This window comes from Furipterus horrens, unplaced genomic scaffold (assembly GCF_987537825.1).
Source record: "Furipterus horrens unplaced genomic scaffold, mFurHor1.1.pri manual_scaffold_1, whole genome shotgun sequence".
NCBI lineage: Eukaryota > Metazoa > Chordata > Mammalia > Chiroptera > Furipteridae > Furipterus > Furipterus horrens.
In genome coordinates this window covers 92,169,142-92,184,360 of record NW_028327171.1, presented here as the reverse complement: position 1 = coordinate 92,184,360, position 15,219 = coordinate 92,169,142, and the positions used below count along the sequence as shown (strand labels likewise).

At 33.5% G+C, this 15,219-nt stretch overlaps 1 protein-coding gene across 1 annotated transcript in view; it reads left to right on the top strand.

The window, feature by feature from the left end:
• CIP2A (cellular inhibitor of PP2A) overlaps nucleotides 1-15,219 on the top strand; it is a 41,700-nt gene that overhangs the window by 17,721 nt on the left and 8,760 nt on the right. The window contains exons 9-16 of the mRNA XM_090260992.1: nucleotides 4,432-4,650; nucleotides 5,725-5,884; nucleotides 7,392-7,533; nucleotides 8,603-8,702; nucleotides 10,196-10,314; nucleotides 12,100-12,295; nucleotides 12,729-12,803; nucleotides 12,927-13,037. Coding sequence (XP_090117118.1) covers nucleotides 4,432-4,650; nucleotides 5,725-5,884; nucleotides 7,392-7,533; nucleotides 8,603-8,702; nucleotides 10,196-10,314; nucleotides 12,100-12,295; nucleotides 12,729-12,803; nucleotides 12,927-13,037 — 1,122 coding nt within the window. The remainder of the gene's footprint in view (nucleotides 1-4,431; nucleotides 4,651-5,724; nucleotides 5,885-7,391; nucleotides 7,534-8,602; nucleotides 8,703-10,195; nucleotides 10,315-12,099; nucleotides 12,296-12,728; nucleotides 12,804-12,926; nucleotides 13,038-15,219) is intronic.

Here is a 15,219-nt window from a genome sequence, read left to right as displayed (position 1 = left end):
TTATGGATCTTCTGATTGATAACAGTGCAGTCTTAAAAGTGTGGTCATTTTAATAAATGTCGCTGGGTCAATTGAATAGCCATATGGGGAAAAACTGAATTTTGACCCCTACCTCACACCACATGTGAAAATCAGTTCTAGAAAGATTGTAGATCTAAATGTGAAAGGTAAAATGGAACTTTCATAAGAAACCTAACAAAATAGAAGGTTGGTGCAAGAATAATGTCCAATTTCAAGGTCTATTTTAAAAATGAAAAAGCCCATGATTATGAAAATATTTATTCGTTAACATAACCTCTTTGCTTTCTAGAACCTCAATCCATCTATCAAGTAGCTTATAACTGCCACACTTGTAAAATTCTTTAGGTTTTTAAGCAAAATATGAATTCAGCTCATTTTCAACCTCTTCTCTTGATGTCAGCCTAAGACCATCAAAATGGTTCTGTAGTCCCCAAAACAAGTGATAATCAGAAGGAGTAAGGTCAGGAGAATATGGAAGATGAAGCAGTATTTCCCAACCAAGCTCTTTCAAGAAGTTTTTGGTGAGTCGAGCTGTGTGAGGACGAGCATTATCATGATGGAAGATGACACCCTTTCTGTTACCTAAGGAGGGTCGCTTTTGGTACAAAGCTGCTTTCAGATGACAAAGTTGTTCACAGCAAAGGTTAGCAGTAATTGTTTGATTGTTGTCTAACAGTTTGTAATGGACAATTCCTTCCATATCCCACCATACGCTCAACATAATCTTCTTGGATGAAGTCCTACTCTTGGTTGTTGAACTCCTCTTCCTCCTCGACTGGTCCACAAGCAGTGGCATTTAACATTATGGTAAAGGATCCACTTCTTAGCACCTGTAACAAGCCTCCCTAAAAATGGTGCCTGAAGGGGTCGCGAAAGCAATGATTCACAACAAGCAACATGCTGTTGCAGATTCTCTGGAGACAGTTCGTGTGGGACCCATTTTCCAACTACTAAAACCTTTCCGATCCTTTTCAGTAGGCATAGCACGGTTGTATGGGCTACGTTAATGTGTTCTGCAAGTTCCTTAGAGGTAATGGTGGGGTTTTCTGTGGCAACAGCTTCCAGCACTTCAGGATCAAGTTTTTTGGGATGACCCTCTTTTGGCTCATTTTTCAAACTGAAATTCCCACTTCAGAAACAGGAAAACCACCTCCTGCAACTTCTTTCAGTCACTGCATCATCCCCATAAGCGCTCTGAATAGACTTTACTGCTGTACTTGCATTGGCACCTTTCTGAAACTCAAAGAAGTAAAACATTTCTAATGTGGTCTTTAGATGGGATGAATATGGGTGCAAATATTGTGGCCAATTATGAACAATACTTTGATCTGAAAAAATAAGATATAAATTAGTCACTGTGACATCAAAAAATTATAAGAAGAGGCACAAATTTAATAAATACTATCTAAAAATTTCTTTTAAAAATGTTGGACAATACTTTTGCACCAACCTGATATCTTTACAGCCTTGGAATAGACGAAGATTTTCTTAAACAAGAAACAAAAACAATTATACAGGAAAAAAGTTGATAAGTAGGACTGTATTAAAATTGAGTTTCTGTTCATGAAAAGATCACCAATAAGAGAATGAAAAGGCAACTCACAGCATGGGAAAAGTTATCTGTAATACATATATTCAACAAAGGACTTACCTAAAATATATAATTTAAAAGCGTGTGTATTTACATCTAAAAAAATCACTGAATGCAATAGCTAAACTTAACAAAGAAAACTTGAACTGGTCAATAAATGTGAAATGGTTACTCAACTTACTAATATTCAGGGAATGCAAATATAAATTATTAATGCAATACCACTGCATACCCACCAGAAGGTTAAAATTAAAAATAGGGATAAGAACAAGTATAGATGAGAATGTAAAAAATTCCTAAGTGTCCCAGTACTCATGGACTGAAAATTGGTACAACCACTTATGAAAACTGGTATTATATACTAACATTGGACACGTGTTCACCAGAACCCAACCATTTCCACTCAAGTGTTTACCCCAAAGAACTGAATACATATGTTCACCTGAAGACATACACAAAACATAGCCGTACTGCTCCTAATAGCCAAGAATTAGAAACAACTCAAATGCTATCAACAGTGGAATGGGCACATAAACTGTAGTATATTTATACATTGGGAATACAATCACGCACCACACCACTTAACAACAGGGATACATTCTGAGAAATGAATCATATGAACATCATAAGTGTACTTATACAAATCTAGGTGGTACAGCCTACTACATGCCTAGTCTGTATGGTATAGCCTATTGCTCCTGGGCTACAAACCTGTACAGCATGTTACTGCACTGGATACTGTAAGCAGTCATAACAATGGTATTTATGCATCTAAACATAAATACAGTAAAAATACAATATAAAACAAAAAATAGTTGCGCTATGTGGGGCACTTACATGAAGTTGCCCTGAAGGCCTAGGACATTACTTTAATGAACTTGATTAACACTGCATACTTAGGCTACCCTAAATGGATAAAACACGAGATTAAATCAATCACAAGAGAAAAATGATACAGTCAAGCTACAGATACGCTAGAAACATGAGATCTTTGAAGGTGTTACTGGCATTAACAGCATACTGTTTTACAGGAAAGTTTTTCTTTTTTAAATAAAAGTATACTCTAAAATAATGATTAAAAGTATACTATAGTAAATACAGGAAGCAGTAAGTCGTTTATTATCGTTATCAAGCATTATGTACTGAAAATAATATGTGCTATACTTTCATACAATTAGTGCAGTAAGTTTGTTTACACCAATGTCACCACAAACACATGAGTAATATGTTGCACGCTGACATTAAGATGGCACTAAGCTTTAGGAATTTTTCAGCTCCCTTATAATCTTTTGGGACCACCATTGTATATGTGGTCTATCATTGAAATGTCATTATGTGGCTCATGACTACACAGCAGTGAACATGAGTGAAATATAGTAGCACACAGCAGTATGAATAAATCTCACTAACACAGTGCTAAGCTAAAGAAGCCAGACATTAGAGGATACACTATAAGATTCTGCTTATATACAGGATGGGGCAAACAGATTTGTTAATTACTGTATTCTATATGAATAACTAAATCTACTTTTGCCCAACTCTATATAAAGTTTCATGTGATTGTTTAGTATAAACTGGTAAGTTGATTGAATAATTTATGCAGAAATACAAAGATCCAAGAATAGCTAAGGTAAAATGAATCTGTGGTGTCAGAAATCTGATGAGGGGGAGAGGTTCTGTATTGCCTTAGGAGGGGACACCAGTGGGTTCTGGAGTTCTGGCAGAATTTTCTTTCTTGAGCTGGGTGCTAGTTACACAGGTGTGCTCACTTTGGGAAAACCATCTAGCTTTACACGAATGATTTGTTTGCTTCTCTGTATGTTATACTCACAGAGTAAGTGTACTTTTGAGAAAGTATTTTCTTGTGTGTACATAACACATCTCTAGTAAGATAAGAAACTAGTAACATCGCTTGCCTCCAGAGAGTGTAGCTAGAGGTCAGGCTGGTACCTTTGATTTTGGAATAAAAAATATATAACCTATTCAAAAACAAGTACTATAATTTACATTTAAAAGAGAATAAATCAAAGATTGCTTATCTTTTGTTTCATAGTAAATGCTAATAGGCTTGATTGTATTAAAATTGGATACTCTCAAGTTGATTAAAGCACAAATCCCAATTACATGTCATTTATAAGAAACATAGTTAGAAAATAAGTGATAGACTAAGACATACAAAAAAAAAGTTCTTTATGATAGGTTGGTAGTATATGAAATAAGGTAGAATTTAATTTAACAGCTAATAAATAGGTAGATGTCTGATGTTATGCAATGATATAAGGCTCAATTACAAAGTAAAGAAGAAATGAGGTAGAATAGGGGATCTAAGGGGCATAATGCTGATGTTATGCAAACATAGTGTGGAAATAGCCATTCTTAAGGTTTTAAAGCTTTGGGATACCACTTTTAAATTTTATTCTACAGTATGCTTTATAGGAACTCTTGAATCTTACTTAGCCTGACAGCGAGGATTAGTTACTAATTTTATTTTTAATGGGATTTTTTTTGCATTTTAAAAACAAGACATACTTGTGCTTAAAAAAAATAAATACTGTTTATAAAACATTAGTTGAAGTTGCCCTTCCTTCGGTTCTCAGTCTTATTTATCAGGACTGACAACAAATAACAAATATTTTGTAACTTTGTGGAACTTATTAACTCATTTTGAAAAGTAATGCTGAAAGAAAAATTGGAAGCTGCTCTTAATTTCTGTTGTATTTTCTTTAAAAATGTATGTCATTTTCAGGTTCATAATTTGATTGCTTTGTTCATTAAAGTCAAATAAAACTGGCATTTAATGAAGACTTTATATTGCACAGGTTTTAGAATTACTTCTCGCCTTCTGTTCAGTGACTCAGCTGCGCCATGTGCTCACTCAGATGATATTTGAACAGTCTTCATCTGGTAACACCATTCTGGGAAGCCGTTCTAAATGTTTAGAACCTACTGTAGCTCTGCTTCGCTGGTCAAGCCAACCCTTGGATGGGTCAGAAAACTGTTCTATTTTAGCATTGGAGTTGCTCAAGGAAATATTTGAGGTAATATTTGACCATTTGACCTTTCCACTTTATGATTCTCAGTGAACAGTTTGTTTTCAAAAATGTTCATGATAAACTTTCAGTTGTTCATATACTTTAGAAAAATTTCTCCACTACTAGACACTCGTTCAGCTACTGAATTTCTTTTTTTTCTGACAAAGTCACAAATATTAGTGTTTTCCTGTTTTCACTGAATAGTGTGTGTGTGTGTGTGTGTGTATACACAGTTTTCAGTGTAATACATAAAGGCTTTTGACTTGTATGTTTTGTTGTTTTATGACTTTTTTTTGAAGTAATCACATTCTGTATACCTCAGTAGATACTGTCTGCTCTCTTTATTAGCCTGTTGAATGGATTAACAGAGGAACATTGGATTCAGTCAGTGAAATATCATGGAGTGTGCCAGACACTTCTGTTCACTTAGGATACAGACAGAAATTATTTCTGTAGAGGCCATTCCATTCTAGCAGATTCTATCTGGATCATTTTTTGCAGTCTCTACTACTCTTCCTGTTGTTACCCATTCTGCCTACCCTTGACATCTTCCTAGAATGTTTTCCCTCTCCTTACTGGAGTCTATGCACAAAAATGTGTATGAATGATTAGATGTATTTGTAAAGAATTATGCACAAGTTGTTTTTTCTATTTTATGTTGGTCTTGACTGTTAACAATTAGTTTTAGTATTCAGGATTCTTGATGGGAATTATTTCTGGTTGTAAAATATTAAGACTGGTGTATTTAATTATTGTAATTACATTTAGCAAATTCAGGGTATTTGTTTTTAGCACATACTTTTAACTTATAATGATTTTTAAATAATAAATATAGTCCATTTAAAAATGTCTTGTTTTCAGCTGATTAATCCAAAACTTTACTGTTCCATTTGAGAAAAAAGTTACAGCCCTTAATACTGGATAAAAGGGTGGATTTTAAGGAGATATATGTCAATGAACTAGTAAAATAATTATTAAAAATTTAGAGAATATTCCAACTCCGTGATGACTATTTCTGTATTCTGTATTTCACCTTTTATTTTGTTTTGTTTTTAATCATTGGTGCTTATTATGTTCTAGGATGTCATAGATGCTGCTAGCAGTTCCTCAGCTGATAGTTTTGTGGCTCTTCTGCTGCCTGCGATCCTTGATCAGCTTCAGTTCACAGAGCAAAATCTAGATGAGGCTCTAATAAGGAAAAAATGTGAAAGGATGGTCAAAGCTATTAAAGTTTTGTTAAATATCCTTTACTGTTACAAACATGGAAACTAAATAACTACTCACTTTTTTTCAGCATTATATTTACTGCATTTTTATCTTTAGTTGTAATTTTGTAACGTCTTATGCTATATCTATTTAGAATCACTGAACTGGAGTTTAATAAACTATAGAATTCTCAATAAATAATTTCTATAAAAGTTATTCAGACTTTTTTTTTTTTACCTTATTTCTGTGCAAAACTTTTAAGCTAAAGAATATTTCCAGAAATGCTTTCTAAACTTGATTTAAATATTTTTATCACAATTTGAGACTGGAGCTGTATTCTAAAATAACTGTCCTGTTACTTTCTTCTGATGCTGATTGCTGCTTCTGGGTGATTTGCGGTGCTATCTTTGGTGGAGTGTATCAGAATACGTAAATATTGTTAAGGGTGTCATTATTTTAGCTCAGTAATCTTTAGCTGCGTTTTTTTTTTTTTTTAAGCATAAATGTTTTTAATAAAGGTGACAAGAATCTTGCTAGTAAAACAGACAAGTATTATCGAGACAAATTATTTAAAAAAAAAAAACTTCGAGTACTATCTGTGTCATTGCTTAACTTCTGTATAGTTATTTTCTTAGGTTTTTTCTTCTTGGATTTTTTTTTTTTTTAGGTCAGCTGAGTCTAACCCTCTAAAATGTCCAAATCTCAATTTTTTAAATATTTTATTAATGCTGCTTTTTTCCTGTTATTATCAGCAAGGAGCCACTCTGTCTGAGCCAGATCTCTTACATTTGCCTAGTCAGGTTTTTTCGTATCTGAAAGCAAGAAGAATTTGTTCAAATTTGTCTTGCCCTAGAGCAAATTCCACATCTCTTTAACCTCCTCTCTGAGCTGCTGCTTCTTAATTATTTTCTTCTTCCTTTACGGCAGTGATTCTCAACCTTGATTATTTATTAGAATCATCAGTAGAACGTTTAAAAAGTAACTGCACCAAAACCTTACTTTCAGAAATTCTAATTTAGTTGAAGTAACGTGAAACCCTAGAGGAGTGTTTATAATTATTTGGTTAAACTACCTCAGAGATTCTGATTTACAGCCAATATTTAAAACCATTGCTGTAGAGACACATGATTATTTTGCTTGACCTTAGAGATACCTATAATATATTCAGGCCTCTCATGGATGGCACCAAACTTGACCCTTTTCAAGTGATAGTCAAAATAATCCAAAATATACAAAATATGAGGAAATAACTTCCTTTAGTTCAACATATTACTGAACTGTCGTGATACCTGCTAAGAAAAAACTAACGTCTAATAAACAGATTCTTTCTCTTTTACCTCTGAGTCAGAAACTTGTGGTGTCACTCTCATCTCTTGTCACTTACCAGTCACTTAAATTCTCTGAGCTCTAGTTTCCTAATCTGTCATTGAGTTAATGTAATGATAATTACACCGAATTTCAGTGAGAGATATTGTATGCAATCATTCTAAATGCTGTAAAGTGCTAGGTTTTTTGGGAACATGTCCCTTAACAAAACTTACCTTTATGTGAAGATGATACTCTAAAATTGCACATTGCAAAGATTCTGACTACTATCAAATGCACCACTCTGATAGAACAGCAGATTACATATGGCAAGATTGATCTGGGGTTTGGAACAAAGGTTGCCGATTCTGAATTGAGGTAAGTATATGGGCTACAAACTGCAAAATGATAAGGCCAAACTTAATTTAAAAATGTAGTAATTCTCCTTCCTTTTGGATGCTCATCCTTAGGCTATGTTCTGTTAACTCAAGGTCTAGCATATTTTCATAATGAATTTTGAAAGATATATTCAATTCATAGGTCACATGCTTCTAAAGAAAGATACTAACATCTGTGATTTGTTTTCATTGTTTATGTTTGTTTTGTCATGTTTTAATTTATTGTGATTACCTAAGAGTCTTTTATAACTCCTGAACATATTTTTTCTGGAGGTCCTTTTTGACATTGCCTTATTAATTATTTTTATGTTCATTTAATTTTATATGTTTTGGTGAAAAAACATGTAAAAACAGGGATAGTTTTTATTTAATCATACATTGCTGAAGATTTCATAATAACAAAGACAAATCTTCTGCCTTAGCATGTTAAGACTTAAAAGTGGCATAGTAAGATTTATTTTATACCCCTTTCACATGACTTAATTCCATGTCACATTTATTGAGGACCTGCTAAATGCTAGGCACTTATAATTTGTTCCAGTTTTCATAAATATCATAATTGTCAGAATTGCACTCTCCAATAATGATTATCTGTTTACTTTTTGTACACCCTTTTAGGTACATGGCTGAGCATACAGTTTAGAATCATTTGTTCAGTAAACATTAGTTACTTTTTATTGCCTCACATTGTCCTCTTGGTATTCCACTGACAAAGCTAACAATTAAATGGGTCATGTTACTGATGCTGCTAATAATTTGAAGCAGGAAGTTGAAGCTTGGTGGTATTTAAGAACGGGAAAAGAAATGCCATCTAAAGTATTAATGCCAGTTTGTTCACTTTGGGTCTGAGGTTAATAGGATGTTGGTGTCTGGTATTTTTACTTCTCAGTAATATTTTTTACTTCTCAGAAGAAACAATACTGTATCTTTTTGAGGTTTAAAAACGAAGGTTTTTTTTTTTTTTTCATTTTCTTTGGAATTATGGACAAAAAAATAAGCTCTTAACAATTTTTGAGTTAACTTAAAAATGATTTTTTTCGTTTTTTAAGCAAACTTGCTGCTGATGTAATTTTGAAAACTCTTGATTTGATGAACAAACTTAAACATTTGGTTCCTGGTATGGAAGTAAGCTTCTACAAAATCCTTCAGGTCAGTTTAAAATCTTTAAATAATTGAAGTTTATTCATATGTAAATGCTTCCTAGTATATGTTGATTTTCTCATAATTGGCACTAAGAAGAAAGTTTAAAGTTGTTAATTGTCTTAAGTTGCTATAATATTCTCACTACACAGTTACTTTACATAGTTTCACAGGAATTGAACATAAGTGCTCCTGGTTCTAATATATAGAATGTTCATGAGAGCGGCACTTCCTCAGCCGTTTTCTTTTTTGTGTCCTACTTCAGTTTTCTTCACTTATTGTTATTGGCATTATGGTGATGAGGGAAGGGAAGTGGTATTTGTCTGGGGGTCTTTGATTTTAGCTGGAGTTAATGAGGTAGGGTATTAAAGGGATAGGGAGACATTTGGAAGGAAGGGACTTGATTGTAAATGATAAGATTAGAGGGTGTGCAGACAGTGGCGAACTCACAAATTTCAATGATAGCTGAAAAAGAGCTCTGGATGTTTACCTTGATGTCCACAAAACCTGGTTTATAATAGGTATTGAACGTGTGTGAATAAGGTTACTATAATAACTTAATAAAGACTGTTCCCATATCTCTATAGACAGGGTAGAAGCCAAAACTGAAACCTTAGGCTGTGGCCACTTGTACACTTTGACAGCATAGTGCTTAAGATACAGGGTTCAGATATTGAATCCACCACTTATTGTCACTGCAGACTTGAGCAAGTTATTTCACCTCTCTGAGCTGCACGTTCCTGACTACAAAGTGCAAATAATGATCCCCCTCCATGGGAGGAGTTACGGTGGGTTACTATGAGGGTTATGAAGATAAAGGCCAGCTCTTACATTGTATTATACCTCGAGTACCTAAAAGGCACTCAAATTATAAAATGTTGATAGTTACAAAAAATTCATTTTCTAATGTTTTTCTCAGTTTTTACTCAACGTAAAATTTGAGTCAAACTGATTTTGTCAATTCTTCAGAGATGTTTTTCACAATGGGTAATTTGGAGCTTATAGTACTAATGTAAAATTTTTACTGAAATGAAGGAGTTATACTTAAAGTATAATTGTCTTTGTCACAAAATTTTAAAAAATTTATGGAGTGAATTTGAATTTTATTTTTTATTGAGTTATTTTGAATTTTACTTTAACTTCTTTAATTAATTTGGAAATGATTAATCATTTTTTCTTTCAGCCAGTTTTCCTTTTAAATGGTAGCTAGGAAAATAAAACAATAATTACATCAGTCAGTGTGGATGATATTTTAAATTCATCAAAATATTTAAGACATGATTTTTATAGGCACAGTTAAAGACATTCAAAACCATTGCCAGACTTTTAAAGCTAGTGTTAATATTGATTGCTAAGGCAATTTTAACAAGGTAAAAACTAATAAATACATTTAAACATCAAGTAGAGATACTTTAGAATTTTCCTAGCTCTGTTTACTTACCTTATTCCCTGACATAATTTATTGTTTCTGCCTCTTGTTTTCTGGTTTCTGATTTGCTTAGGATCCACGCCTGATAACACCCTTGGCTTTTGCTTTAACATCAGATAATAGAGAACAAGTACAGTCTGGACTGGGGATATTATTGGAAGCTGCTCCACTGCCAGATTTTCCTGCTTTAGTGTGAGTTGTATCCCTTATTGTGCTGGAATATCTTGCTGTGTTTCTTTACTAGGCCTCAATATTAGATAGATTAGAAAATTAGTGAATTGAATACTTCATTGCAATAATAATTTTTCAAGTAATTGAAAAAATTTGATTCCAACTGAAAAGACCAGGTGTATACTCAGGGAAAAGCTGGGTCCAGATGGTTAAATACGTTATGCAGATACTGTGTTTCTGTCTCTCACCAACTCTTTTTAATATATTAGCTTCTGGACTAAGCTTACATCCTACCAGTTTCGTTCCTCCCTAGAAAGAGCTTTTCCTTCTCAACTGTTAGAATAAGTCTAAACGTCGCTATCATTGACCAGATCTGGGTCATTTGCTAAGGAAGGTACCTTAGCAAAGGCCAAGGATTCAGCTATGAGAACTACATGGGCTAAAGGTTGGAAGTTGGGAGGTCAGGGGTGTGGGAGGTAAGGGGTAGGAGGATTCTGAAAGAAAAATCCTGTGCTTTTATGAGTAAGTGCAATAGATAATGGCCAGGCAAAGTTAACCGCTATACTTATTAATTTTAAACATTAAGAGACTATTGCAAGTATTTTTGAAAAAAAATTTAGATTTTCAGGGCTGTCTGTAAACAAAATGGTTGACAAAATGTTTAGTAGGGTTATATTTAATTTTTAAAAGTTTTAAGTGATTTATATAAATATATTTTCAGAAGTGGTTTGAATAAACCAAAGCAGTGGTAAGTAGGTAAGATATTTCCACATGCCAGGTCAGCAAACAATAGCCAACAGACAAGGAGCCTGTTTTTATAAATAAAGTTTTATTGGCATAGGGCCACATCCATTCACTTTCATACTGTCTGTATTGACTTGATATGACATCAGGGTTGGGAAGTTGTAACAGAGACTCTGTAGACCTTCAAGCCTAAAATATCTACTGCCTTGTCCTTTAAGGAAAAGTTTGCTAACCTCTCCTATTTCTATTAACTGACTTCGCAAACTCATTTTCAGAATTAATTTAAACAGTCACAAATTAAGAGAACTATGGAAAACAAGACTTAGAGATCACATAATCAGAATTCCCTTTATTTAATAAGTATTTTTTAAGAAATAAATGGGCAAATAGGGAGCTTCTCAAGTCACATATAGAAATGGTCTATATGCTTCAGTTTGTGGTGGCCTGCTTGCTTCAACTGTGGTATCTGACATGAAGCAAAACCTCCACACTTGAGAGCAGATGAGTAGAGGGACCTCTCGGAAGAAGTGAATTTGAATTAAGACCTGATGATGATAAGGAGCCAACACTATGCAGGTCTGGTGGGAAAAGTGTCCTAGGTTAAAAAAAAAAACAGCCTGTATAAAGGGCTTGAGACAGGAATAAGATGGGATAACTGGAAGAGGCAGAAAGGAAATCAGGTTTCTGAGAATGTTCACTGAGGAAAAAAAGGAAAGGGTAAAGGACACAGGTAAAGGCCAGGTGATGTTGCCTGTGATAAAAATAATTTTACTACCAATAATGCTGTACTTAATTTTTACAAGTAAATTTACACTCACAAACTAGTTCTGTTGCCTGCAAACCAGAGATGGAGTAGTTATTATAAAGCATTGTAAATAGAAAAGAGTTTCCTCTAGCGAATTTAGATATTTCCCACTTCATCATAGACTCTTAAGAGTATTTCAAAAATATTTGGAGACATGTTAGCAAAAAGACCCATTGTAAAAGATTCCCTAAATCTGTATTAACTCTGCCTTTTACTTCATTTTTATGTAATCATTTCTTACTCTTTTTGATTTTCAGACTTGGAGAAAGTATAGCAGCAAACAACGCCTACAGACAACAGGAAGCAGAACATCTGCCCAGAAGAATGCCTTTGCAATCATTAAATCACAATTTTGCAACATCGATAAAATGTCCAACTCCTCCCCTTTTGAAAGATAGAGTTCCTGGATCGAACATTGAGGACTTAATAGAGAAACTTGAGTCTGGAGTAGTGGTGAGTATAAATAGCCATTATAAATGAGATTCTGTTCCCTACATACCAATGAATATTGGCCCCAATTATAACATTTAAACAACTTAAGATATAGATTTAATTGTTGAAACCTTTAATGTAAAAAGTAATATTCTGGAAAGTTTGGAAATTAAAAAATCATCTTAAAATTCCTATACTTTAGCATCTACCCTCCCCCACATCCTCAGATTAAGAAATATATTTTCAATTCCCACATATATTCCAAATTTTACCCAGATATTCATATACAATAACAAGGTTAGTGAAATGTTTGTGACTTGCCTGATAAGACATTCTTTTCTTTTTTTACTTGTTAGTCATTAAGTGTTAATGATCTAGTTTTTTAGTAGACATTTTTTAATTTTGTCAGATGTTAAAACTTTCTGATTTTTGACTCAATTGTATTAAAACTTAGGTAAAGGATCAGATTAATGATCTGAGAATATCTGACGTAATGGATGTATATGAGATGAAACTGTCTACATTAGCTGTGAGTACAAGCTTATTTTAACTATGTGTAACAATTAAGCTTTAATAGATGTATTCCAGTAAATGATGAAACTTAATGCAATGTTTTTTGTTTTGTTTTTTTGATTTTTTGTTTCTTTTATAGTGCAAAGAAAGCAGGCTACAAGATCTCTTGGAAGCAAAAGCTCTAGCCCTCGCACAGGCCGATAGATTGATTGCTCAGTATCGCTGTCAAAGAACTCAAGCTGAGACGGAGGTGTGTACAATATAAAGACATCTGATTAGTAGGAAACTAAATGAAGTGAAATATGTACAAAATATTTGTTGTGCCATTATTGCTCTGGTTAAAGCAAATTGTCCTCAACATTTCATAGAACTGCTCCCTCCTTCTTGAAGCCCTCTTCCCTTTAACTTTGGTCACAGCGTTATCTTCTGATTTTCTTTCTATCCTAATGGATATTTTTTTTTATTTATTTATTTTTCAAATTCAGTTGATAAACAATGTTATATTAGTTTTAGGTGTACAACACGTGATTAGACATCTATATAACTTATGTAGTGATCACCCTGATAAATCTAGTGCCCATCTGACACCATACATAGCTATTCTAATATTATTAGCTGATTACCTATGCTATACTTTATTTCCCCATGACTTTTTATTTGTATTTAATCCTTTTCAGCTTTTTCATCCATCCTTTCAACTCTCCTCCTACTTGGCAACCATCAGTTTGTTTTCTGTATCTATGAGTTTACTTCTGTTTTATTTGTTTGTTTGTTTGTTTGTTTTTATATCCTCTGTGAACTTCTTTATTTTCTATTCAACCATCAATCTTGGGTTTTCCCAGGATTATGTTCTAAGCCCTTCTCCCCTTTGTAATTTAAATATAGTTGGCATACAATATTATATTAGTTTCAGGTGTACAATATAGTGATTCTATATTTTTATACCTTATGATGATCACCACACTAAGTCTAGTCACCATCTCTTACCATACAAAGTAATGCAACTCAAAACCACAATAAGATACCACCTTACACATGTCAGAATGGCTGTTATCAAAAAGTCAACAAATAACAAGTGTCAGCAAAGATGTAAAGAAAAGGGAACCCTCATGTACTATTGGTGGGAGTGTAAATTGATACAGCCATTATCAAAATCAGTATGGAAATTCCTCAAAAACCTGAAAGTAGGACAACCATATAGACCCAGCAATTCTTTTTCTCACTATTTATCCTTCCCTTGTTTTTAGGTAGTCCATAGTTTCAATCATTACCAGAATGTTAATGTCCCCAAATTTATATGCAGAGCCCTTTTTCCTAAGTACTAAATATCTCCTTGTATAGCTTAATTTAAATATATAGCAAATACAGTAAACTCATCATAACTAGCACTGAAGTTATCACCCTCCCTTATAAAAATGTATTCTTTCTTGCGTATTGATTGATTCCCTCTAGTCTTCTTAAAGTTTTTCAAACAAGAAACATGAAAATCACAGTTTACCTTCTGCAATTAGTCATTTGCCAAGTCTGGTTGATTTTACCTAAATATTACTTTTTTGTTTTTGTTTGTTTATGTTCTTGTTACTTTTTGCTATATGTGAAAACCTTCTCATTTCTCATATAAATTATAGCAAAGACTCTAGGCTTCCTACCATCAGCTTAGTGTCATCTTCTCACGCATCCATTATATACAAAGTCATCTCCTTTTGTATTTGGTTCTACCATCCCTTCTTCCTCCACAGTGATCCCTGAGGTGGTAATCTGATACTATCACTCTTATGCTGAACATTCTGTAGTGTGTCACCTTCAGCTCAGATAATTTAAATTCCTATCTTGGCATACTAGGATTCAACTACTTCTCATTCCACATCCCTTTCACTTTTGTGCATTCTTTGCAGTCTACCATATTAGATTACTTTGCAATTTCTAAAACGTGACAGTCTTAGGTTTCCCTGACCTCATACTTGCTCTTTCATGTCAGGAACACCTTTTCCTCTCTAACTCTTAATAATCCTTCAAACTTTGTTAAAATATCTTTATTTCCCAGGAAACATCTCTGGTCTTCTCTTTCCAACACATGCTTAGTGATCCATCCTCTATATTTCTACCCTGTGCTTCTCAATGACACTTCTTATACCATGTGAAAATTATATGAATGGATCTCATACCCTTGATGTCAGAGACATCTGTATCTAAAGGGCCTAGCTCAGTACTTGGCACATAGTAGATGTTGGGAAAGTTTGCTGTTATGCCATGTATTTATATGTATATAATGTTTACATTATGGATAAGAGCTTACTGCAGTAATATGAAATTCTCAGTAGATACAAATGGAATTTAGACAACATGACATCATTTGTAATGAATTATAATAAATTCCTTTGACTTTTGAAAGAGGCATCAAAATCAGTGTCAAGTACAGTACCTTTTCAATC